Source organism: Cavia porcellus, unplaced genomic scaffold, assembly GCF_034190915.1.
Source record: "Cavia porcellus strain 051 isolate PalLab524CR breed Dunkin Hartley unplaced genomic scaffold, mCavPor4.1 scaffold_4, whole genome shotgun sequence".
NCBI lineage: Eukaryota > Metazoa > Chordata > Mammalia > Rodentia > Caviidae > Cavia > Cavia porcellus.
Window position 1 is genome coordinate 44,670,586 of NW_026947487.1, and position 23,928 is coordinate 44,694,513.

General features: G+C 40.2%; 1 protein-coding gene across 1 annotated transcript in view; it reads left to right on the plus strand.

Moving 5' to 3' along the window:
• Ubac2 (UBA domain containing 2) overlaps positions 1 to 23,928 on the plus strand; it is a 161,496-nt gene that overhangs the window by 10,658 nt on the left and 126,910 nt on the right. Inside the window, exons 2-4 of the mRNA XM_003477525.5 lie at positions 14,515 to 14,642; positions 17,925 to 18,044; positions 18,600 to 18,709. Of these exons, the coding sequence (XP_003477573.2) occupies positions 14,515 to 14,642; positions 17,925 to 18,044; positions 18,600 to 18,709 (358 nt within the window). The remainder of the gene's footprint in view (positions 1 to 14,514; positions 14,643 to 17,924; positions 18,045 to 18,599; positions 18,710 to 23,928) is intronic.

A 23,928-nucleotide genomic window follows, 5' to 3' on the forward strand; every position in this document is an offset into this window, starting at 1 on the left:
AGAAGTAACAGCAGGTTAAATAAAGTATATTATCTTATAACTTTTGGTATACACTACAAAATTCCAGCCCCAAAGGATGGTGCTAATTTAAAACTTCAGCAAATTAAGAGAAAAACTGCTTTATTACTTTGAATTTTCACAGCTGCCCACAAATAAGTATACTGAGGCTCATAAAGTAATTTACAGCTGTTATGTAGAAGAGCTGGATTTCAGCTAGATATGGCTGCCTTTATAGACTGTACTTTTAAATTTTTGTTGTTGTTATTTTGAGACAGAGTCACACTAAGCACGGAGGTTGGCCTTGAATTCACTATATAGCCTAGGTTGGCCTTGAACTTGCAGTGATCCTCCTGTCTCTGCCTCCCAGGTGCTGGGATTACTGTGCACCACCACGCCCAGCTCATAGCTGGTACTTTTTCCATTATATTATTCTATGTTGATAGTTTAGTTCCTTTAATGAAAAATGGCTATGGTGATAAGACTCATAAACCTTAGGACAACTGTCCAGGAAGAGAATCATAATTTAAATAAAGAGTTTTACATATCTCCATATAATTTCTTACCATTTTTTTGGGCAGTAACGAGTACACGGTAATTGGAAAATACAGTGGATGTTTAAATTTTAAAAAATGATTACCATTAAAAGACACATTGCCATGAATGCTACTTCAATCCTCCCCCTTGAACACACATCATTCCTCTTGTCACTGTGAGGCAGTTCTAGAAGTCTTCTTTTCTTATCTTTGGTTGTGCGGTCTGGCTACCTCAGTGTCCTAACTGGACTTGAATCATTTATTTTTCATGGTCATTTTGACTTTGCGAAGAGCCGGAAGGAACCAGAACTTTTGTGGTACCGGGTCTTGTGAGTGATGTTCCTTGGGTCCATCATACTGTTTTCAGGAGTTTGCCTTTCTGTTGGATGGCACTCAGCAGCGATATTCATTGTATTTTTGATCATACCTCATAAAAACATGAGAGAGGACTTTGAGAACTGCTTCAGAAATTGGCAAGGGTGACAGAATAAGTGAGTTCAAAGCGAGGGAGAGTTATTTGGAGGGGATTGCGTCTTTTCCTATAATCTTTAAAATTTAATCATTCACCATATCTTTCAGTCAGATCTTGTAGGTACAAACTACTGTTAATTTTTCTTCCAGCACACTTATTATGAGCCAGCTAGGCACTGTTTTAAGAAATCCAGGTGTATCATTTAGTTCTCAGAGCAGCCCTCTGGGTTAGGTTACTCTTTGCAGTTTGCAGGTCAAGAAACAGGCACAGACATTTAAGTGACTTTCTCTAGGTGACCTAGCTAGAAAGGAGCAAGACTAGAACTCAGATCCAGGCAGTGTGGCCTTAAGACACTGGTGCATCCTGCCGTTTCTCCATGGGTCTTCTCCTGACTGTGGAGATCTTCCTAGGCTGAAGATAAAATACTCGCTTGAGGTAGCAGTAGAGTTGTGTCCCATTCACTGCAGCAGCATCAATGTACTCTGGCAAGTTCCATCTTGCTTCCTCTGCTTGGTCCCGATGGCTTTCAATCCAGGCATCTCCTTCCCACATCACAGCCAAGGGCTAGTTTGCTTTCTGTAGAGATGTTTCTGCCCAATTGAGACTTTTTTGTAGTAAGTAATTCTCTGCGTTTTTGAATATATGTGAATTACATTTTCTCCCTCTCTTCCCTTATCATTCCATCTTCTCTATTCAAGTTTTTCATTTTCAGCTTGTCCAGTATGAGGCAGTTCTACTTACATTAAGCTACTTTACATTAAGCCACTTTAAAATTACATCATTTATAGAATTTTTGAAAAATGCAACTTGATAATTTACCCCAGCGTTTTTGAAATAATGCTTTCTGAAATGTGTTGTAAGAGGTTTCTGAAGTTTTAATCTCCACTTAAATTATGACCACAAATGAGAATTATAATTTAAACCTCATTTAAATCATGGTTCTTTCTCCCAGATGTTTTTCTCTAGGCTTGTAAGTTTCAGTGCCATCGTCCCCAGCCTTTTAATGTGTCATGACATAGCGGAAAAAACAGACCTAAGTAGGTCAGGAATGTTGTTGGCTGTATTGTTTTCTAGTTATTGACAAAGCAGATTAACATATGGCAACTTTACAACAAAAGAGAATCTTAAAAATTCTATTAACCGTTCTAAAACTTACTGGGCATAGGCTATAACATGGAAGGAAGAACCGTAGAATTTCAGTTCATTACACTACCTAGACTTGAACTTTATTTGTGTGTTATGGTTGTGTAAATTTTTTTATCTTTATTCTGCAACTTAAAAGAAGAGAGGTTTATTTTGGCTCTTGGCTTTCTGGAGGATTTAGTCCATGATTGGCTGGTACCAAGACAAGAAGAGAATGTGGAAGGATTTGCTCGCACCATGATGGCTGGGAAGTGGAGCAGGGAGAAGCTGGCAGAGGAAATACACCCCTGGGGTCATGCACCTAGTGACCCACCTCCAACCTGGCCCAGCTCCCGACCGCATGAATCATGATCTAGGCACCTTCCAAAAGCCCCACAGCTGAACACATGAGCTTTTGCGGGGGAAATTCTAGGTGTATACCATAATGTATTTGCACATTTAAAAAAAAAAGTAGGCTAGTTTTTGTCTTACTTTCATTTAACCTTCTGAAATAAATTTACCCATGTTGTTAATCTTCAAAGGTGCCTTTTAACATTTTTATTTTGCCTTATTACAAAACTGGAGCATGCTTGCTTTAAAAAGTTACACAAATACTTAAGAATGACTAGTCATACATAATTAGGTCTGCCACTCAAATAACCAACCCTGATTAGGTTCCTTATTGGCTCTTGGCTATCTGAGAAAGTGAACCTTATACATCCAGACTTTGCTATTCATGTGTTTATCTATGATTTCTTTTCTCTGAAATACACAGATACATAAACACATTCATGGATGCATATTTAGTGTTGTGCAGAAACAGCACTGGAATGTACATTTCTACATTCTCCCAACATTATCTTAGTATTCAATTATGCGTTTCAGAGACTATGGTTTTATCATGCTGACATGTGACTATGTGACTATGCCCATGTGACCATGTGACTATGGTGTTTTATCATGCTGACATATTTTTCCATTAAAAACCAATATAAAGTTGAACATCTGTATAACTAATTTTAATTGCATCTTTCACTTCACCCGAAAGAAATAACCACAGATATGGAACCATATGGTCAAAGAACGATAGTGTTGTGCCATTCTTGACCTGTGGCCGAGTCCTTTCAGAGAGGATGTGTCACTTTATGCTTTTTGGTGGCCTAGAAGCATATCTTTCTCATCAAACTCTTGTAAGAACTCAACATGATAATTTAAAATAATTTTTGTCAATAAGTTAATAAATGTCACATCATTGTTTTCTAAATTTACCTTTCTTTGCGTATCTGAGAAAGTGAACCTTTTCCCTCTTACATATTTGTCTTTCGGTTTAGGTTTAATTATCAAACCAAAGTTGTTAGTTTGGTTGCCTCTATCATTTTAAATAGTGAACAAAACCTCTTTTTACGTTTACAGTTTTTGGTACAATGAGTAGTAGGCTCCACTATAAAAATCAGAAATTAGTGTCTTCTCAGCTTCCTAATTTATGTTGTATATGTGGGGTGTGTATTGACAGTCTGTTCTGTAATGGTCACCCTTTTGTGCTTTGTCTGTAAGCAGAAAATAAAAAAGCAATAACTATGCTGACATTATTGTGATTATTTACTGTGGAATCAGGCATGCAATTGGATTTGTAGAAAGAAATAGTGTCCTGGGTCAGAAAACCTGGGCTGCTTCAACAAACCTCTTAGTTTCTGTTGATACTTTTTTACTACTAAATAGTGAGGATATTTTTAAGTTCTAATTTGCTACTGCTGATTTTTGAATCTTGCATCATTTTTGGAATTGGCATCTGTTGTGGGTTTTGTTTTGTCTCCCCGCCATGGTCCTGGAATAAACCTATTTTCTCACTATGTGAGAACACACAGTGGCTGGTGAACTTGGTGGAGCCTGACTTGTCCTACACAGTCCTGAATGACTGGCCTCTGGCGTGCAGCTCGAGGGCTTCTGCTAGTTTAGGGGTAGATATTTTGCCCCAAGAGGCCCATGTTGTAAACAGAAAGGCAGGGCATAGACTCTGGGCCAGTGTGCAGAGCAAGTGAGTCGGCCAGTTTCCGTGTAAGACGCAGAGGTTGGGGAAGGTGGCTGGCAATTGACTGTGAGAACCCTGCAGCTGAGAGATGGGGAGACTTGGGTGTATGCGTGCATGTGTGTAAGTTTTATTCTTTAGCAAAGCTGCCCTTCTGACCACCATTCTCTTCCCTTCTCTGTTACCCATGCAGTGATCTCTCCTGATGGTTTGAAGTTTCCCCAAGTTCTCTTTTAATTTTCTCCTCAGACTTCCAGCCCCTCAGTGTCCTTGTTAAGCAGATTTCTCCTTTCTTTGTGGTATTTGATTTTGGAAAAAGAGCCTTCTTCCCAGCTAGGGTGGTGGTTTGAATGTGAGAAAGAATGTAGGAAAATGCATTTGAGGTTTTCCATAAGGTCCAGTAAACCCCACTGATGTATATGTTTGGTGGCATTCATATTGTACTGCTAGTGGTGACTTTATAAACAATTTGCTAAACATTACCAAGTTTTTTTACACTCCTTATTATACTAAAGCAGAAAAATCGTGATTTAGTATTAGTTATAAATACCTCTCTAAGCTGGATTTTTCCCATTGTAACAGCAGGAGGCAGGCCTGGCTTTTTCTGTCAGTAACAATTATGAATTAGAATCTAATAACTTTACTTTGTTTCTAATGTGTTCTTTTTTTGTGGTTACCCATTCATTACAAGGTGACACTTATTTTCTGTTTGCTGTAGTGAGAGATAAAGCTCCTTTTTGGGGGTTGGGAGACACAGTCTTGCTATGCAATTTAGGCTGGCCTTGAGCTTACTCTGTACCCCAGGCTAGTCTCAAACTTACAACAATCTCCCTGCCTCAGCGTCCCTTTGCTGGGATTACAGGCGTGCGCCACCACACCCTTCAAAGCTCCCTTTAAAATACATTAATTTATGCAAATTCTGGTAAGGAACTTAAAGAATAGTACTCAGTAATGGGATAGTAATGCTGTGATGTGCCATCAGTTGCATTGCTGCTGTTGGAGAAGGGTTGTAAATGATTCTGCTGATGGTTCGCGTTCTCCCTCAGATCTTGGTTTGTTGATTCTTTCCCTGGATTCAGTTGAAAGGAACAGTTTCTCTGGTGTCTTAAGGGCTCTTATAACTTGGGAAGGCAGGACAAGTAGACAGGTGTCCCCGTCTGCTGTTGGACCCTGGACTTCATCTAGCTATCTTCTTGATTTTGCTGCTTGTATGTGAGTCCTGGCTCCTTTTAGACCTGATTATACCTTTGGGGTTTAAGTGGGACTTCTCTTTCTTTTCTGCTGGCACCAGCGCTTGGAGGTGTCTGCCATCTCGCAGGCCAGTAGACACTCATGGAGGGGTTAGGAGCTGAAAGGCCGTAGAAGCCCAGACTTGGAGGTGTGCAGCTTGGTTCTTTGATGCTTTAGCTCCAAGGAGGAACAAGTCAGCTCCTCTGGATGTCAGACTCAGGTTTCTGTGCCCGGCTGACGTGTGAGGTGTTTTTGGTCCCTTTCCTCCCTAACAGGTCGTGCAGTCTGCATTAAAAATGCGCATAAGCACACAGCTGCCATCCTGATGATCTTGAATGCCCCAGTGCAGGTCTTTGTTGTTGGCTTCCTTACCTGTTGCCCTCATTTGCTTGGGTGAGCTTTACTGTATCTCCAACACCTGGACTTGTCCCTGGCTTGCTGATGAATGCCACCCTCAGTAATGCTTCTCCAGGCCAGACTCCAGGGACAGGCAGGTCACGCACAGCTCCGTGGTGCAGGAGGAGGGGGATAGGTGTGAGGAGGGGCTGTTTGCCAACACTTTACACTGGGGTAGTCAGACAGAAACCTCGGCTTCCGTTTTCCCGGTGCTGGATGAGCGGCTCTTTCAGGGCTGGCTTGCTACACACAGCAGCCTGCGGAGCACCTGCCTTGCCGGGGACTGCGGTCTCACTGCCTGGCCACCTCACACGTCTGATTTACGGCACGTTTTCTTGTCACTAACCGCACGTTTCCACATTTTAGAACAGTATTTTCTTCTCTCTTACAGTTTATTGCACAAGCTCAGAGCTTTCCCCCAGCTTCCTGATTGTGGAGCTGTTCCTACGGTTGAATGATTGTCCCTGTTTACATGTAAAAGTCATGATTTTCTTACTCTTTTGACTTTTAAAATTATTTCATTATAATTTTTTAAAAAATCTAATTAGCACTTTCAGCAGTGAGGGCTGTTTAGGTTTAATGACAGCATTAGCCTTTATATAAAACCTCCGTGGGAACATAAACCGAACTGGTATCCGGTACAGCGGGGGACTGAAGTAGACCACAGGTCCTGCACTGTGGAGCTTGCGGATTTGATGTGCTTTTCGCTAGTGTGCAGATCTCAGTGTGCAGCACTGTCTCGTGTTTTTCCCTTGAAATTGTACCATTCCTTTTTTCCTAATTCACACTGTCTGCGCATTTCAGACGTAGGACACACTTTTGTATCTAGGGTGCAAATCCTCACTCCTGCATGATGCTTTCTGGAAACTAATTAGCACTTTCTTCTGTTCGTTTTCTTGATAAACTCTTGTCAACCGCTGGCACCGTGACAGGAGTTCGTTGGCTGTCCCTCCTAGGACAGGCACTCTGCCCAGTTCCCCGGGGACCTGAATGAGACCAGAAGGGTGGCAGGCGCCCCATGTCATTGCCTTCTCCCCTGTGCATTAGGGACAGGAAGTATTTCACAGGTGGCGCTCAGTGCCTTCCTTCTAAACACCATAGGGAAACAAAGAGAAAGTGGGGCCTTTGGGTCCCCTGGCAGTGTGTGCCTGAGGTCGGTGTGGAGATAGCCATGAGGCTGTCTCCTGTCTTCCCGAACCCGGTACCTGAAGACAAGTTCCACTAAGCTTTCTTCTAGGAAGCTGGGAGGCCTGAAAAGTGGATCATGGTGGGAACAGAATGTGTTCCTTGCAGTGTGTGGCTTTCTGCACCTCTGTGGACTTTCACCCTTATTTTTAATTTAGTTCTTTTTTAATGAAAGTTTTTAACAAACTTACTTCAGAAGATAACAGATCACCTCGTTCTTGTGGGAACCTCGAATAGTAGTTAAGTAGGCAGAAATGAGAAAACCAGTGCTGTGGTAGGGTATGGCGGCCTTTCCTCTCAAGAGTGTGAACCACGCTGGGTTTTCTGACGTGTGTACTTCTTTATGCAGACTTGTCGGGCAGGCAGAGTTGCTGCCTCCCCACAACTCATTTTTAGCTAGACTGCATCTATAACAGCCCACACACTGAGCACCACAGAACCGTGGTCAGTGTCTCCAGTATTAAGGTAAAATTCATACAGCATAAAATCCACTGTCTTAGCCACTTTTTTATTTTCTTTTTTGTTTTGAGAAGGGTTTCACTGTGCAATTCAGGCTGACCTCAAACTCACAGTGATCCTCCTACCTCAGCCTCCCAAGTGCTGGGATTACAGGTGGGTGCCACCATGCCAGGCCTCGTGGAAGCCATTTGAGAGTCCACACTTACATGCTGTGGAAATGACACTAATGACAGTGTAAATTCAGAACATTTCATCACCCCAGAGCAATTCAGGGCCCATGAGGCTGTCAGTCTTCATTTACCCTTCCCTGATGACTCCTGAACTGCACTGGGTCCCTATGGATTTTTAAATTTTGGAAATTCCATGTCATGGAACCATGTCATATATGGCTTTAGTGTGTGGCGTTCACTTAGGATCATGTTTTTGAGGTTCATTCCTGTTGTAGCATGTACCAGGGTTTTATTCTTTCTACGACTGAAAACTATTCCATCGAATGATGCGCCACACATTGTTCCATTCATTTGTTGGTGAATATCGGATTGTTTGCATTCTCTGCCAGTTATGATAATGCCGCTGTTATGTGTGAGTTTTTGCTTGAATACCTATTTTTAATTCTCTTGAGCATACAGGAGTGGAATTACTGGGCCATATGGTTAAATTCTGTTTGACATTTAACACCTAAAATGTGTTTTAAGTTATTAAACATATAAAATTGTGTTCTCTTGTTATATATTAGAAAAAAATCTGTTTTTTGATAGGAAGAACTGGGTTCAAATACCTAATACTAACTAGCTGTAATCATGGGGGCAAGTTATTTAATCTTTTATAGCCTCCTTCCTTCCTTTCTTTCTTTCTTTTTTTTTTTTTTTTTTTTTTTTTTTTTTTTTTTTTTTTTTTTTGAGACAAGGTCTTGCTGTGTGGTTCAGGGCCTTGAGCTCCCACTGGTCCTCCTGCCTCAGCCCTCTACGTGTTGGGATTGCAGGCATATACCACCATGATGAGCTTCAGTCTTATTTCTTCCCCTAGAGTACATGCGTAATTAACTCCTCCTGCCTAGGGGTTACTGTGAGAGGTGGTCTTCCACAGCAAGTGCTTTACTGACACAGTGACTGCTGTAAAATCCACATATTCTGTAATAGTTATTTTAAGATAGTGCTTAGTCTCCTAAGCCTGGCTGATACTCACTCTCACAAAGAAATGCTTGTCCTTGTTAATACCAAAGAGAAACAGAAGATGGACAGCCCAGAAATCTTGAACTCAGGTGTTTTGTATTATCTTTGCCATAGACGTTTTCCATTTTTATTTTTAGAGTAACACATTATTGTTCTCAAAAATCATTGTCTTCCATCTTGAGGGGCAGATGGACCTCTCGCAGAGAAGGGACTCTTCCTTTTTCAGCCCATTTGCTCACTGCTTAGGTTCTTTGTGTATGAACCACTTCCTGACTCTGCTCACAGCAAGGGACCTGACTCATCTCAATGTGTGAGGATTCAGTGAGTGTTTTTTCTGTATTAGTAACTGGTTTAAAATTATTTTTCTCACTGTTAGAATGGATTTGTGTGAAAAATTAAAATATCCCACAAATAGATCAGAGATTATCACTGTTAATATTCTGACAGTTTTTTTCCAAAAGCATGTATTTATGTGCTATTTTAGCTTTCAAATTCTGTGACTCGCTGTGCTCACTTAGTGCAGTATTTTAATTATGATATATTTCAGATATGCTGAAAAGATGAAAGACTGGTGCAGCGAACACCATCTCCTGGATTCTACAATTAACAATTTGTTGTATTTGTTTTATAAAATATCCATTCCTCTACTTATTGATCAGTGCATCTTATTTTTTGATGGATTTCAAAGTAAACTGTAGTCAATAAATACTCATATGCATTAAATAAAAATAATTGCTTAAAATTCATATTTTTAGAAGTAAATTTTCCAAAAAGAACAATGCACACATCCTGAGTAGGTCAGTAAATCCTGCTGTGCACAGTATCCTGTCTTCTTATCTTGTATTGTGAGATTTCTTGGACATGTGTGTATCAGCTTATTCAGTTCTCCAAGGCTTTTGCAATCTCATTTTCTGCTCTTTTTTAAAGGAAGACTTACTGGTAAAGTTATCAGACTTCAGCTTAAGATCTCTATTTTGGAGATTTAGTTCTGGAGTTAAAGGTTGTATAAATAGGATCAATTATTAATTCAGGATGTATTTATTTTTAATTTAAATTTTTGATTGTGGTAAGATATGAGTATACATAAAATTTAGTCTTTCTTTTTTGGAGGTGTTATGTTGAGACAGGGTCTCATTGTGTAGTGCAGGCTGGCCTTGGACTTACTATGTAGCCCAGGCTGGCCTCCAACTCATAGCAACCCTCCTGCCTCAGCCTCCCAAGTGCTGCAATATAGGCATGTACCACCTTGTCTGGCAAAATTTGCAGTCTTAACCATTTTTAAATGTATCGTTCTTTAGTATTGAGTGCATTCATACTACTACGCAAATAATCTGCAGAAACATTTCTGTCTTACATAACTGTAACTCCTTATCCATTAAATAACAGTCCCCACTTGTTACTCCCCCCTGCCTCTGGCAACCAACATTCTACCTTCTCTGTTCTGAATTTCACTATTCTAAGAAACTTTTATAAGTGGAAATATTTTGTGACTGGTTTATTTCATTAAGCTCATGTTCTCAAGATTCAGCTGTATTTTAGCTGGGTCAGAATTTCTTTTTTAAGGCTGAATTAAATTCCATTTTGTGTGTGTGTGTGACCCAGTTTATCTGTTTATGCATTCGTGTCAGTGGGCAGCGGGTCAGTTACCATGTGAACATTTCCTGTATGTCAGTGCCCTTCCATGGAACGGGGCATGCTGACTGCCCTTGAGACAGGTCCCGTCCTGGGCACGAGAGTGACGCAGCAATGGACATGCAAGGCCGAGATGCAGCCCTCGGGAGGCTCGTGTTCCAGTGGATCGGAAGGTGGCTGAGATGGACAATAGAGACACACTTGATTCTAAAATGCACCTTTTTACTTTCACATTTTAATGTTTTTTAAATTGAGGTGTGCCTTATAATTGATGACATATCAGAATTATATCTGGTAGTGTTTCTTTTTAGTGTCCCCAAAAATAATGGTGTGTTTTATAGTCACTTGAATCATAGCGCTGATGAATCACTCTTCAGTCTGCTGCTAAGTGCTATAAAAAACAAATCAGGACAAACGGGATAGACAGTTGCAGAGGTGGGGTGCATACAAATGAGATGAGATTTTAGCAGAGCATGTCTATCTCCAGTGATACTTTTTGTAGTGGGCCCTTTCCCCTTAAGGAAGGAATGTGTCAGTCCACTTTGTGGACCATGCACCTTACCTGGTGTGGGCTGCCTGTGGTTTGCAGCCTGCCTCCTTGAAATTGCGTTGGTGTAGAGTCAGCCTGGCTGGGTAGGGGTATGGGGTGCTGTGCACAATGAGCCCTGGTCTCTTAGTGTGATAAACATAGCATCTCAGTAATTCAGTGACTGCCGACAGTTCTTCCAGTTGCTCATAACAGAACTTTGGTGTCATTGCTGACCTCTCCATGTGCTCACGCTTTATACCCAGTCTGTCAACAAACTCTGCCTGCAGTACCTTTAAAACCTGTTCCAAGTCTGAGGTCTTCGAGCATGTCTACCCAAACGTCCTTCAGTCAAGCCATTGTTCTCTCTTGCCTAAATGATCTGAGCAGCCTCCCCACTGGCCTCCCCTCTTCTACCTGTGCCTTCCTGTGATCTCTCAGCTTAGCAATCAAAGTGATCATTTAAAAGGTGCCTGATGGTGCCATTTCTCTACTTGCCACCTCTCCCCCAAGAAAAAAGCATTCCGTTGCCCTCCAGGAGAGGATAGCATCCTTATAGTGGCCCACAGGGCGCTCCTCTCTTTGCTCTCCCACCTCTTTGAATAGTTCCTGTGTGCCTCGGCGCATCCTCTCCCAGCTGCATTGGCTGCCCGCTGCACACTGAGTGGAATCCTTTCTCAAAGCATTTTTCCTGCAGTGTTTGGGAAGAGAACTGCCAGGTCCACTCCCTAAGGTCTCTGCTCAAGCCTTTCCTTATCAAAAGAGTTTCCCCTGACGGCCCCATATAAATGACCCCTTCCTTGTCCACTTGTATCTTTTCACCCTATAAGCAAGATGGGCTCAGTCCTGCCACAGAAGGTAACAGCTCCAAGGTATCAGATGCCTGGCCTGAGGGCCAAGGTTTGCTTGTCACCTTGAGAGCCACATCTCAATTGTGATTCCCTGAGGCCAGGGGTGGCAGAGCTGTGGTGGAAGAGTCTGTCCTGCAGTGTCTTTAGTCCTGAGGGCTGGCCAGAGAGGGTGGCCACCATCTGAGCACTGGCTGTTAAGGTACATGCATGGAAGTCACATATCTTAGGTTTACTTGCCTGGTGTGAGTCTTCTTGCCTTTCTTACTGCAGTGGGATGAGTGGGTGGGTAGCTTTGAATCCTGGAAACATGGTAGATAACAGCCATAGGTCTAACCCCCTTTATTTTTCTATAGTGTTTGTTTCCATCTGACATTAATATGTATCTGCTTTGTTTTGTTTATTTTCTTTTCTCTCCTGTCTTGACTATAAACACCATAAGGCTAGGGACTCTGTCCTTTATTTACTGATATACCCTAGATCCTAAAAAATGCAGTGTGCAATAGGTTCTTAGTATTTTGGGACCACCATGGTGGATCATGTATTCATCTGGTGCCCAGAACCAGGTTAGAAGTGCAGAGGTGGGGTGTTGAGGAGACAGGAGCAGCTGGCACTAGACAAGCTGGCAGAGACTTCCCGCGGGAAGGCAATAAAGAGTGTCCTGGTGCAACTTGAGACTGGGAACTTGGAGTGAAACATTGCAGCCCCTCTCTGATTTTCTCCATTTACGTCAAATTGCTTAGGGTTAGCAGAGAAGAGGCAGCAGTGACAGACCGAGCCATTTGACAAAGAAAATGGGGATTCAGAGTAAAGAAAAAAACATGATCTCGGCTCTCCAGGTCATGCCTCTACCATGCACTCCCTCAGTCCTGTAGAGTGACAAAGAGTTTGCCTGGCAGGACAGAAGCCCGCCCTTCGGGGACCGTGATGGTGCAGCTCATAGGAGTTGTTTGCCTTTCATTCATTCATTCTTTTCCTCTTGTGATATTCTTGAAGTAGGTTTTATACCCACTTTATAGGTGAGGAAACTGAGGTTCTCCTTGGTCCCAGAGAATTTAGGTTGGCCACACTCAGCCATGGCAGCTGCTCTACTTTTGAGGCACTGGGCAGTAGGAGGCTCTGTTAGATTTTTAGATTCCTTGGGGGCTTGATGAAGAGAATATGTAACCATTGCATAGTGGTTCCAGTTTAAATGTGTGCAAGACCTTACCAGCGAGGAAATAGCGGGCTATTTTTATATGCTCAAGCAAGCACAATAACCACAGTAGCGAGTGCAGCAGCTACTTCCACCCCCAGGGAATTTCTTATGAATAAGATTAAACAGTGCCTGACAGAATCTGAAAGTGACCGGGCCCCTGACTCTGATGCTTGTCTGTGGTCTTGCCTGTTGGTACGAGGCTTATGGCATGGGCCTCCCTTTGGGAATCTGTGGAAGACTGTAATTGGGAAGACAGAAAATGGTTAAAGCAGGGTGGAAGCCAGGGTAGGAAGTGGGGAAAAGCCTTGTCACTCAGAATGGTTCGCTCAGGCCGGTGGAGGGAGGTGGAAACACAGCTGTCACTCAGCGCTACATAGGATTGACAAAGAGGGTATCTGTGCTGGGCAGGGATGAGTGGTATTTGGGATTTTTCTGAAACACTGAAACAGAAGCCATTGTGTTCAGGAGGCCAAGAGAGGAACAGTTCGGTTGCCATAAAGGATCCATAGGACCGAGCTGCTGGAGAGGCGGGTACACCGGAATGTGGGTCTGGGGAACAGGCAGGAGGGTGCAGTTCTGTCCCCGGGGGTGATGGGAAAGCAACCAGGCTGGTGTGGTATTGGAGGGAAGAAGATCCACGCCCAGACATGCTGGTCCCAGCTTTGCAAGATGATGTGGTGGCACCAGTGTGATCGCACCTCCTGAAACCAGGCGGTGTTACTGTAATCACTGGGAAAAATTGGGCTCCATCATACTCTTTAAATATTTTTGTTGAAAATGTCCTTTTTACTTTAAAAATCTCATTGAAGTTGTAAATGTAGAAGGAAATGAAAAAATAGACTTTCTAAAAGTGCAGTAATTTGTTAAAAACATTAGAGATATTAAGAATCAAGTTGTTTTATTTCTTTGTAAAAAAATGGATCAAGAGTACTTAGAATAGTGTTTGCTTTCTTATGTGACTCCTAACCTGGAGTAATCCCTTCTGTACCTCATGATTGTCACCTGCCTTTCTGAGTTTGGCTATTTCCAGAATTTCATTTTCTTTGTTTTCAGGGCCCTGAAATAGTGTGAGAGTTCTCAAGGCGAAAGTTTCTGCCAGCTGCCCTTCTTCTGAGATCTCTCAGCCCATTTCATCACAATCACTGCATTAGTTTCCTTTTGCTGTTGTAACAAATCATCACAGATTTGATGGCCACTTGTAGCATGTGGCAGAGGTCACACAGGATCTCATGGAAAAGTAACTGGGACCGCTCTTGCATTCAGGATGGAAAATCTCAGGAGGCTACTGCAGTCGGCTGTGTTAACACTCTTACCTCTTAAAAATTTTTGTTGTGTTTTATTTTGAAACGAATGTGTTTCTCTCCTGCATACTCTGGAGCAAGCTGGTTGATATGGTATAAAACACTCAACTTCTCCACTTCTTCACACCTGAGTAACCATTTTCTGGAGGGCATCCTGCTGAGGTTCCTGGCAGTAGCTTGGCTTGGTCTCCTACAAGTCAGCCAACAATGCAGCCCTGCTGTGAGTCTGTGTATTGCCAGCGTCCTCCCATGGCCCCCTTCTGCAGGGAGATGTCTCACTGGGAGCCAAGCACAGAGTTTCTGTGCTTCATCTGCATTTGGATTTTAAGAAGGGAATTCTCTTGCTTTCCGCCCACGTGGTTTTGTTTTAATCTTGGGGGTAATCATCCCGAACATGGTTTCCTTTCCCCCTAGACAAGGCGCCTCTGTCAAAGAGTCTTCTGCTGGTTCCCAGTGCCCTGTCCCTCCTGCTGGCCCTCCTGCTGCCACACTGTCAGAGGTTCTTCGTGTATGACCTCCATGCCGTCAAGAATGACTTGCAGGTGAGCACAGCTCCTTCAGCCTCTAGGATTTGCCTTTTTCCTTGCTATTTCTCAGGTCCCCAAAGTCCCTAAATTTGTTAAGAAATACTTTTTATTAATATTTCCTTGACAAGTACATTTTCTGGTTGTATTTATTGATGTCTTCAATGAAGCAGATGGTAGTGAAGAAATTGCAGTATTTTCGTTCACTGGACACATCTATTTCAGCTTCACTTTTTACTCTTGGAAATGAATGTATAATTTCAAGGGAAGTTTTGAAACAATCATTTTTTTTTTAAGGTTCACTCTCTGCATATTTAACACTTCCAAGAACTTGGCTCAATTTGAATACTTGGTTAGATCTCCTAAGCTCTTTCAGCTGTAACACAATGTGAATTTATGATTGTATTATGGTAGTTGTTAAAACAAATAGGAAATTGTTCTTGAGTTTTTCTTGTTGGGAAGAACAGAATTTGAGAACTTCCAAGACTAATGGACTGAACTCATTGGAAATGGTGGTGCTGGGGTTCTTGTCTATGAGGAGGAGCTAATGAAAGTTATGCTGTATAACCCCGTACCCTCAATACTAAATACTTGGTTATCCATCTCAGCATGGAATGCAGTGCTTGAACACTGGCAGCTTTTCTTCATAGAGATTCAGTAAGTACCATCGCTCAGATTGATGTCACCAAAACGCCATGGAGGTCTTCAGTTATTATTTGTATTGTCACTCTCAAAATAGAGAGTGGCTTCTGAATTGTAAGAGTTTCTATAATAGAGTGGTTCTCAGCCTTGGCTGCACAGTATAATCACTTAGAGAAACATTAAAAGGATACATACACATACATGCATGTTTAAAACCCAGAATGATGTCACCCTCGTCCAACTGAGTGCAAGAGGCAGGCTGGGGCGTGGGCGCTGGTGTACTTTTTAAAACAATCCTCAGCAGATTCCAGTGTGAGACCAGCCTAGAACCCAGAGGAGCGCTGCCAGGAGACAGTGTATGGGGGCCTTCTTGATTTCTGGGGTTCATGTGGTTCATTTGGCTGAGCACTACTCCACTGGCACCTGTACTTGAAAGTGTCAGTGTAAGGACTGCTACAGACACACAGGATGATACAATATTGAGACATGAGTGTGCACTAGATCTTTGGATGATGCTAAGTGAAGTCAGAGCGTGGCATAGGCCTGGGAGCTTGGGATGTGAGTTTTTAGTGGGATCTGGAATGAATGAGTTATGCTTATGCTTCTAGGCGTCATGAACTTCAGACTTCAGGAGTATAAGGGGAGGGCACGGTGGGTGACGAATCAGGCTTGGGCCGGGTGAGTTGATAATGGCTTTGTTTTGTTGGTTCTAATTCTTCTAGATTTTGGCCATTAAGGTGGACATACTATCTTCACTTTCCTTTAGGGATTTGTTGAGTGTGAGCCAGTGCTCAGTCTTCATGGTTGTTTGTATCAGTTTATTCATACACCAGGTCTCAAATGCTCATGTTCTTAAGAATGGTTCCAAAGCATCAGTTATTGAAAACTGTAGCTCTTAGTTTTATTTGTCACTAAACATAAGAACTCACATGCCCATGATGGTTGTTCCTGCTTGAGCATGGGGCCTTTCGCACTGAATCCAGTTGTGGCCTCACTTTGGGCCTACAGGCAGCTAGACCAGTCCTGCTGGGCAGGTGGAACGAATGCCTATGCCAGCCCAAGCCAGCCCAGAGCTCTGAGTACACTGACGGTGGACCCTGCCGAGTGTCTCGCTTGGAGCAGAGACAGATTGGAACTCTTGCGACAGAGCATTGTCAGTTTTCTCCTCTGTGTTATTATTTCATTTGGCAAGAAAAGAAGCTGTGTCACTTTAGGAAGTGAAACACTTTCTCTGGGCCTCTCCCTTTCTTGATCTTCAGATAGCAGTAGTATTACCAGCGTTCATAAGAGCATTGTTCACAATAGCCAAGAGGTGGAAACAAGCCTGTGTCTGTAGCAGGGAGATGAATGAGTAAAGCTTGGTAAGTGCAGACCATGGAATTTATTCAGCAATGAAAGAGAGTGAGATTCTGATGCAGGCTTCAACGTGAACCTTGAAAGCCTTGTGTGAAATGAACTAAATAAGCCAGACACAAAGGACAAATACTGTATGATTCCACTTACGTCAAGTACCTAGCACAGGCAGATTCACAGAGACAGAAGTCACCAGAGGTTGTGGGACGGAGAATCGGGTGTCAGTGAGCAGTGGATGCAGCGTTCCTATGTGGGATGTTAAAAATGGCCTGGGAATGTATAATGGTGATGGTCACACAATCTGAATCCTCTTAATGCCACTAAAACATTTAAGATCATAAAGTATATCTTGTATTTTACTAACATAAACATTCAAAGGAAAAAAAACATTCAAAGGAAATACAGAGTTAATTTGCTTTGCCTATTTCATAAGGTAACTGATGGGGAAATGAGATCAGAAGGTTCTGCAGGGCCCTGGAATTGTCTATAAAAATTAGGAAATTGGTTAAGGGTGAAAATAGGCCTCCAACTAGCTCTTTGTTTCATTACCTTATATGTTTTTCACCTAACCAGAAGTTTGCTTGTTTGTTTATTTTTTGGTACCGGAAATTGAACTCAGGACTTCATATACCAGGCAGGTGCTGCACCACTGAGTGAAATCTGTGGCCCCAGAAGTTTTATTTTTAAAAACTGCCAGCCATTTCCTAAAAAAATAGAATACACACACACACACACACACACACACACACAATATAATTTTTTTTTGTGAGGCAGGTGCTTATGCTACTGAGCTAAATCCCTGGCCATAAATTTAGTAATATGTTGTAGCAACTCTCATAAATTACTTTGTAGTTAATTAGGTGTTATGGAGTGGTTTGTTTATTAAAATTAAGCTCAGAAACATGTTTTTGGGTTTCTCCCTAAGTTGTTTTTCATTTGCAGCTTTGTTTTATTTAGTGGCATAAAGGTGAACATTTGTCAGCTTCTCATTCCAGCTGATGTATATATATATTTTTAATCTTACAGTTCAGAAGTTTTTAACAGGAATTTTTCTGTTGTCTTAACCATAATGTCTTCTAAGAAGCAAAGAAACTCTACCCTTTGTTCTGTTGTGAGGAGGACTTGTTAGTATTTGAGAATTGAACTAATTTCTCAGAGTTACACATACTTGGTTTTGCTTTCATGTATGTATCCTGATTTTGTTTAGAATATACAAATTACCAGGTGAAGAGTATATTTGATAAGGCAGAGAATTGAACAGATTCTTACTGTTACTCATTATTCATTTTTAAATCCCCTGTCTAGATTTGGAGGTTGATATGTGGAAGACTAATTTGCCTTGATTTGAAAGATACTTTCTGCAGTAGTCTACTTATTTATAATTTTAGGATATTTGAAAGAAGATATGGGAGCAGAAAATTTGCAGTAAGTTTTTAATATATTTTGCCTTTGCTATTTAGATTATATGGAAAATTTTTTGCTTTCTTCCCTCCATTTTAAAATGGGTTTTGTTTACTTAAACTTACTGTTTATAATTGTCTTTTTAATTACTTGATCCTATATCTGATTTGGGTCATGGACAGTAAGCAAAGAAAAATTTAAAATTTAAGACAAAAACATAATAAAATCATAACTTGATGATGATGCTGATGAGAGAAGATATATTATTTGTGAGCAGGTAATAAAATTTTTATTAGGATTTTAGTTTAGTAAAATTCTAGTCACTGTATTTTGCTTAATGGTTTATGTATTACTTGTTAAAATACATCTTACTATAAATATCATTTTTTCAATATATTTAGAGAGTATGGAAGCTAAATTATTTGAATAAGTGTGGTTCTATTCCCCAATTTTGAAAAGTCTGTTCTAATAAAAACAAATCATTAAAATACACAGACACATCCCATACTGGTTCTAATGAAATAAATGTTTGTTTTTGGCAACTCATTTCATGCATGTTTTTCCTGTTTTGTTTTTTAGTCCTTTTTGCTGGGCTCCTGGGTTCTGTCAGCTTTGTTTGACTTCATCCTCGTTGAAGCCATGCAGTATTCATTTGGCATTGCTGCTGCTGGTAATTTGCCTTCTGGATTGTAAGTAGCTCTTAAATGTTGGCTTAACTTGGAACTCTTAAATATAATTTAAGCTATTATTGTTCATACAAGTTAGTGAAACAGTATTTTAAAGTTTTAGACGTTAAAAAACCAGTATATCCTTATATACTTACTGTGTTCTAGAAGCAGTCAATTTACATTAACCATTCTTTTTTTGAGCTCTTTAAATTCTGTTTTAGAGAACTTTTAATGGATTTGCTATTTGGGTCCAAAAGATGGATTATTCTATGTATTTTTTTATATTGATATTTTGTATTGTAATTTTATTGACTGATTAAACACAAAATAACACATTTATTTATTTGTTTATTTATTTTGGTACCAGGCATTAAACTCGCGACCTCATGCTTGCCAGGCAGGCGCTTAGGCCACTGAGCTAAATTCCCAGCCCCAAAATACAACATTTAATTAGATTAAGAAGTAAAATAAATTTGTATAAAGTTAAGTTTGTAAAGAATTTTTTTAAAACTTACATGGTTTGTAAACCTCCATCAAAGGCAAAATAATTGTATAGGTTACAACTTTGTACACAACTTGCAGTGACCACCCTAACTCAGTGTGTGTATAATTCCATATTGTGTTGATTTTTAAAAACAAACAGCCAGGTATAGTGGTGCATACCTGTAATCCCAGTCCCTAGGAAGCTGAGGCAGGAGGGTTGCTATGAGTTCGAAGCCAACCTGGGTTACTGTGAGTTTAAGGCCAGCCTGAACTACCTAGCAAGACCCTGTGTCAAATAACTAAAAAACAAAACAAAACACTACCCTTCAAAAACCAAAACTGTGTGTTAGTGTGGCTTTAAGGTATCTCTGAATGAGCTATATGAGGCTGTGTTTGGGTGTGAGATAGTGTGAAATACAGATCCTGGGTGTTTAAAGTTATGTGTTTACTAGATTTAGCTTGTTTTAATCGTAAATATCTGATTTTGAGACCTGTTAAGCTACTATGTATTGTATCTCAATTCAGATTCACTTGGGATTCCTGTTTTACACACATAGTGTTCTAATAGGTTTTAGTTGTATTGTTAGTGTGCACACTGTAGTTTTCCTTCATGGGATTTTTGAATTATAGTGGGCGTGAAGATCTGTAAAGGTTGACCTTTAGCTATTTTAATAATATGTGGTTCCGAATCGCATTTTAGTGGAGGCTGTAAAGTTCTATAATTATAACTACTGTGCAGGGTTTTTTTTTTTTTTTTTTTGCTTAGTCTGATGGGTCAGGTACTTGCTGAGAATTTTAAGTTGACTGTTCTGATCTTGTGAACACAGTGCTGTCCTCAGGAAAGAGTCACGTTAATTCCAGAAAGAAGCAACATTGCAAAATCGTCTGTCTCTCTTGAACTGTGTCTTCATCCAAGTCAGTTCTTTCTGGTTTTCTGTGAAGCCTGCTGAGCTTTGGAAGAGTGTGTGTGTGTGCCATGTATGTTTGCCTTACAGTACACTTAGTGGGGGAGGGGTAGTAGCATAGCTTTTCTTTTTATGTTGACTATTTGTCTGATGATGGTTTTTTCTACTGCACTTCGAGCTGGGATGACAACAGAACCTTTATGTTCGTTTATTTCATTATGAAGTCCAGTCAACTGGTACATGAAAAAAGATCTAATTTAGTTTTGAAGTTGGAGGGAAGTTTTTAGTTACTTTTGAGAGAGAAGTATTTAAATCTGTTAGTAGCAAGAGTTGCAAATTTGAATAAGCTCCAAAGGTCTAATGTTCCCTTGGGAAAACACTATGCATATTAATATTCAGCCATGCCTGAATGAAAAGGTATTTCCCTTTCTTTTCAAGTCATAAAACATCTTAGTATTTTTTTAGAAGTTTGACACTTCTGCAACCATAGTCTTCTTGAAACATAAGTCCTTATATTAATTTTTTAAATATTTCTCTTCTTGATGATAGCAAAGCTTCAAAGACTTATTCTTTCTTGAAGTGGAAGCTATTCTGTCTTAGAGTGCTTTACATGTTGCATTGTTTTTCATTTGACATCTTTTTCTTTTCCATTAGTACCAAATTTATCTGCACACTGTACAATTTGTATTTTACTTTGTTATTATTTTATTCATCACTATTAAAATTTCTCTTATAAAGACCTCCAGTGACCACCAAATTTGTAAAAGCCACCAGTCATCCTGCTTGCACGTCCAGTTGCACATTAAATGCTTGTAACCTCTTTGTATTCCCTGAAAGCTTCAAATCCCCAGCGCACTGTCTCTCCGTCCTTCCTGACCTTAGTCACTGTGTGCACGTCTCTTCCCCAGCTCATTCCCATGGGTTTCTTGGCTATTTCCATCACTGCCGTGACTTCATCTACTGTTCACGTCTGTTGTTTGTTTCTTAGCCTCTATTCCCAGCCCCGTGCACTCCTGATCTTTCTACAGTCAGGCTTCCTAATGACTTCTAGACTCAAAACGTACAAGTTGTTACGTCTTCTGTCTTTCTCTCCTCTTGTCCCTTCTGTCTTCTTAATGACTTTCCATGTACCTGGTTGTCCAAGCTGTACATCTTCCCCTGGGGTAGGGCACTGAATCTTACTAATTCAAACTCCTAAACAGCTCATTTGTTCATCTTTTTCTTTACTTCTCTTGTCATCATCTCAGTCTATACTCTGATCTTTTCTTGCATGAATTTTTTTAAGCAGTCTCTAGTTTTCCCTGCTGATTTTCGAGTATTCTGCACAAGAAGTTACCTTTTTTTTTTTTTTAAATTTTCTTAATACAGTCTTGACTATGCCAGTCCTTGCTTTTAATACCTTTAAATTCCCATATTCTTCAGAATAAAGGTCAGATTCTTCCAAAATGCCACCAAGGCCATCTGAAGTAGTGGGAGTGGCAGGGGCTTTGTCGTCACAGATTTGAGATTCCAGCTGTGCCACTTTCTAGGCAAATGAAGTCTTGAGCAAGTAGCTTCTCTGGAGTTCTGTTGCTGAGCTCTCTGTACCGATAACCGTCATGTGTCAGTTCAGGGTACTCGGTGCTTTACAGCTCAGTGGAGAGGGATCAGTAAGCTCACTCACACTAAGATGCTTCCAGTAGATCCTGCCCTCCTCTGTTGCTGTTCTTTTCTTTAAGATTTTATAATCTGACCACCATCCAGTGTTTCAGTCTTTCCTCCTTCAGTCATTACTTTTCTCACATGCCATATGCAGCATTTCTATTCTCATGCCTATGTGGTGTGCTCTTGCCTTTTGCTAGAATTCATTGCCCTTTTTTTTTTTTTTTTTTTTTTTTTTTTTTTTTTTTTTTTTTTGGTCTTTTTCATTTTTTATCGGTACCGGGGATCGAACTCACGACCGCCTGCTTGCAAGGCAGGTGCTTATGCCACTGAGCTAAACCTCCAGCCCCTTCATTGCCCTTTTTTATGTATTTTCAACATACATTTTATTAATATTCCTATTGATATTTACTACAATGTATTATTATATTATTATTATTGTACATGCTTTTGATGCCACCTACCAACTGTTTGAGGGGGAGCCAGGTTTTACTTTATGCACTTATTTCCTTATATTGATTGGATATACTGATAGGATGGTCTTAATTACAGTGAGTCCCAGACTGTGAGATAAGATCTGTGAACTGTACATAGACCTATGCATCTATTCTTGTAGCGCTTTGCATAGAAATTATATTATACACATAATTACACAATGGGTATTCATCGTTATAAATTCAGAAAATACAACCACTGGTTGCAAAGAAGCTCTGTTATTAAAAGCCATATGTGTATAGGTATAGGTATATAAATGCATAGATATCCTGTGTCTGGTAACCATGCTTGTCACACATCTACTCTTAGGTGCTGTACTTACCATTTTATAGTAATTAGTATTTGCATGTGGCATTACATTATTTCCCAGAATCAAACTCCTCCAGGATAGAATTATGAATTTTTGCATATTTTGTTAAAATGTGTCTAATTACAATACTGATTTTTTCATAATTTTTTTACACATTTTCATAAAATGTATCTAATTATCATAATTTTTCATTGTTTTAGATGGTTTATAATTTTATTGTGAGAATGGCAATACACATTTTCACTTTGTTGATCAAAGTCTTTCATTGTTCCTTGTGCTTCGAGACTAAACTTGTCTTATCAGTAAACTATTGCAGAGACCTTTCCACTTACTAAGCTGCAGAAGAGTGGACTTGTCTCTAGAGCTGAAGGCAGGCTATGACTGTGTGTCTTTTTTCTGCTCTCAGTGCTGGGATTGAACTAGCTTGGTGTGTGGTAGGCAGACACTCTGCCACTGACCCACACACCAGTCAACTATGTGTGGGCCAGAAAACTCCGTACTAAGTACAAAAATTACTTCTTTTGCTTTAGTAGTAATTACTCTTGAAAGATATTAATGAACATATTACTTGGCTATTCAAGCTAAGAATGTCAAGTAGTTGTCTTTGTTGAAAGAGATTGCATCTCAGTTCTTGACTGCTGTATCTTATATAGTTATGACAGTGTTTACATTTGGTAAAGCTTTTTATTTTTTTACTATTGAAAAATAGACCTGAAAGGAGAATCAAACTTGGTTTCTAGTTCTGCTTCTTTAGCTGAGTAAATCACATAATTTCTTTCAAGCTTAGTTTCTTTATATTTCAGGGAAGTTCTAGGTTATCTGAGGGATTGTCTAGTGCCAACGTACTATTTTGTTAGCTTCCTTCTATCCTTTCATACTTTCTTTCTTTTAAGAGTATAAATGTACCCATGTGAATTCTAGAAATGCATTTATAAGCAGTGCAGGTGTTTGGTTCTTAGTCCCATTAGGATATGATCATGTTAACAGTAATAAAAATGCTTTAGCAGAGAGGGGATTATATTGAACCTTTTTCTTTTATTTCTGTATTTAGAATGATAGTTTTATAGATTATAGTTTTCTTTCTCTTTTAGATAGGGAGGTTATTTGGTTTGTTACTTTATGGAGACGTTAAATAGCCAGGGTAGGATATGCATCTGAGGTCCCTGATTAGTGCTACTTATGCTGTGACATAGAGCCTGGAAAAATCTGTCTTTTGTGATATAATATTTAATTATACATGAAGAGCAAACTGTCTACATTGGAGAAAAATTTCTTACTACATAGTAAAAAGCTCAGGTCACAGAGGTGAATTGGCCTCTTGGGCAGAAAAAAAGATTTCAGGTTGCGTCTTATGTAGGGTGTTTTCAAAAGAAAATGAATTTACAGTAGGTAAGTACCAGCGGGTG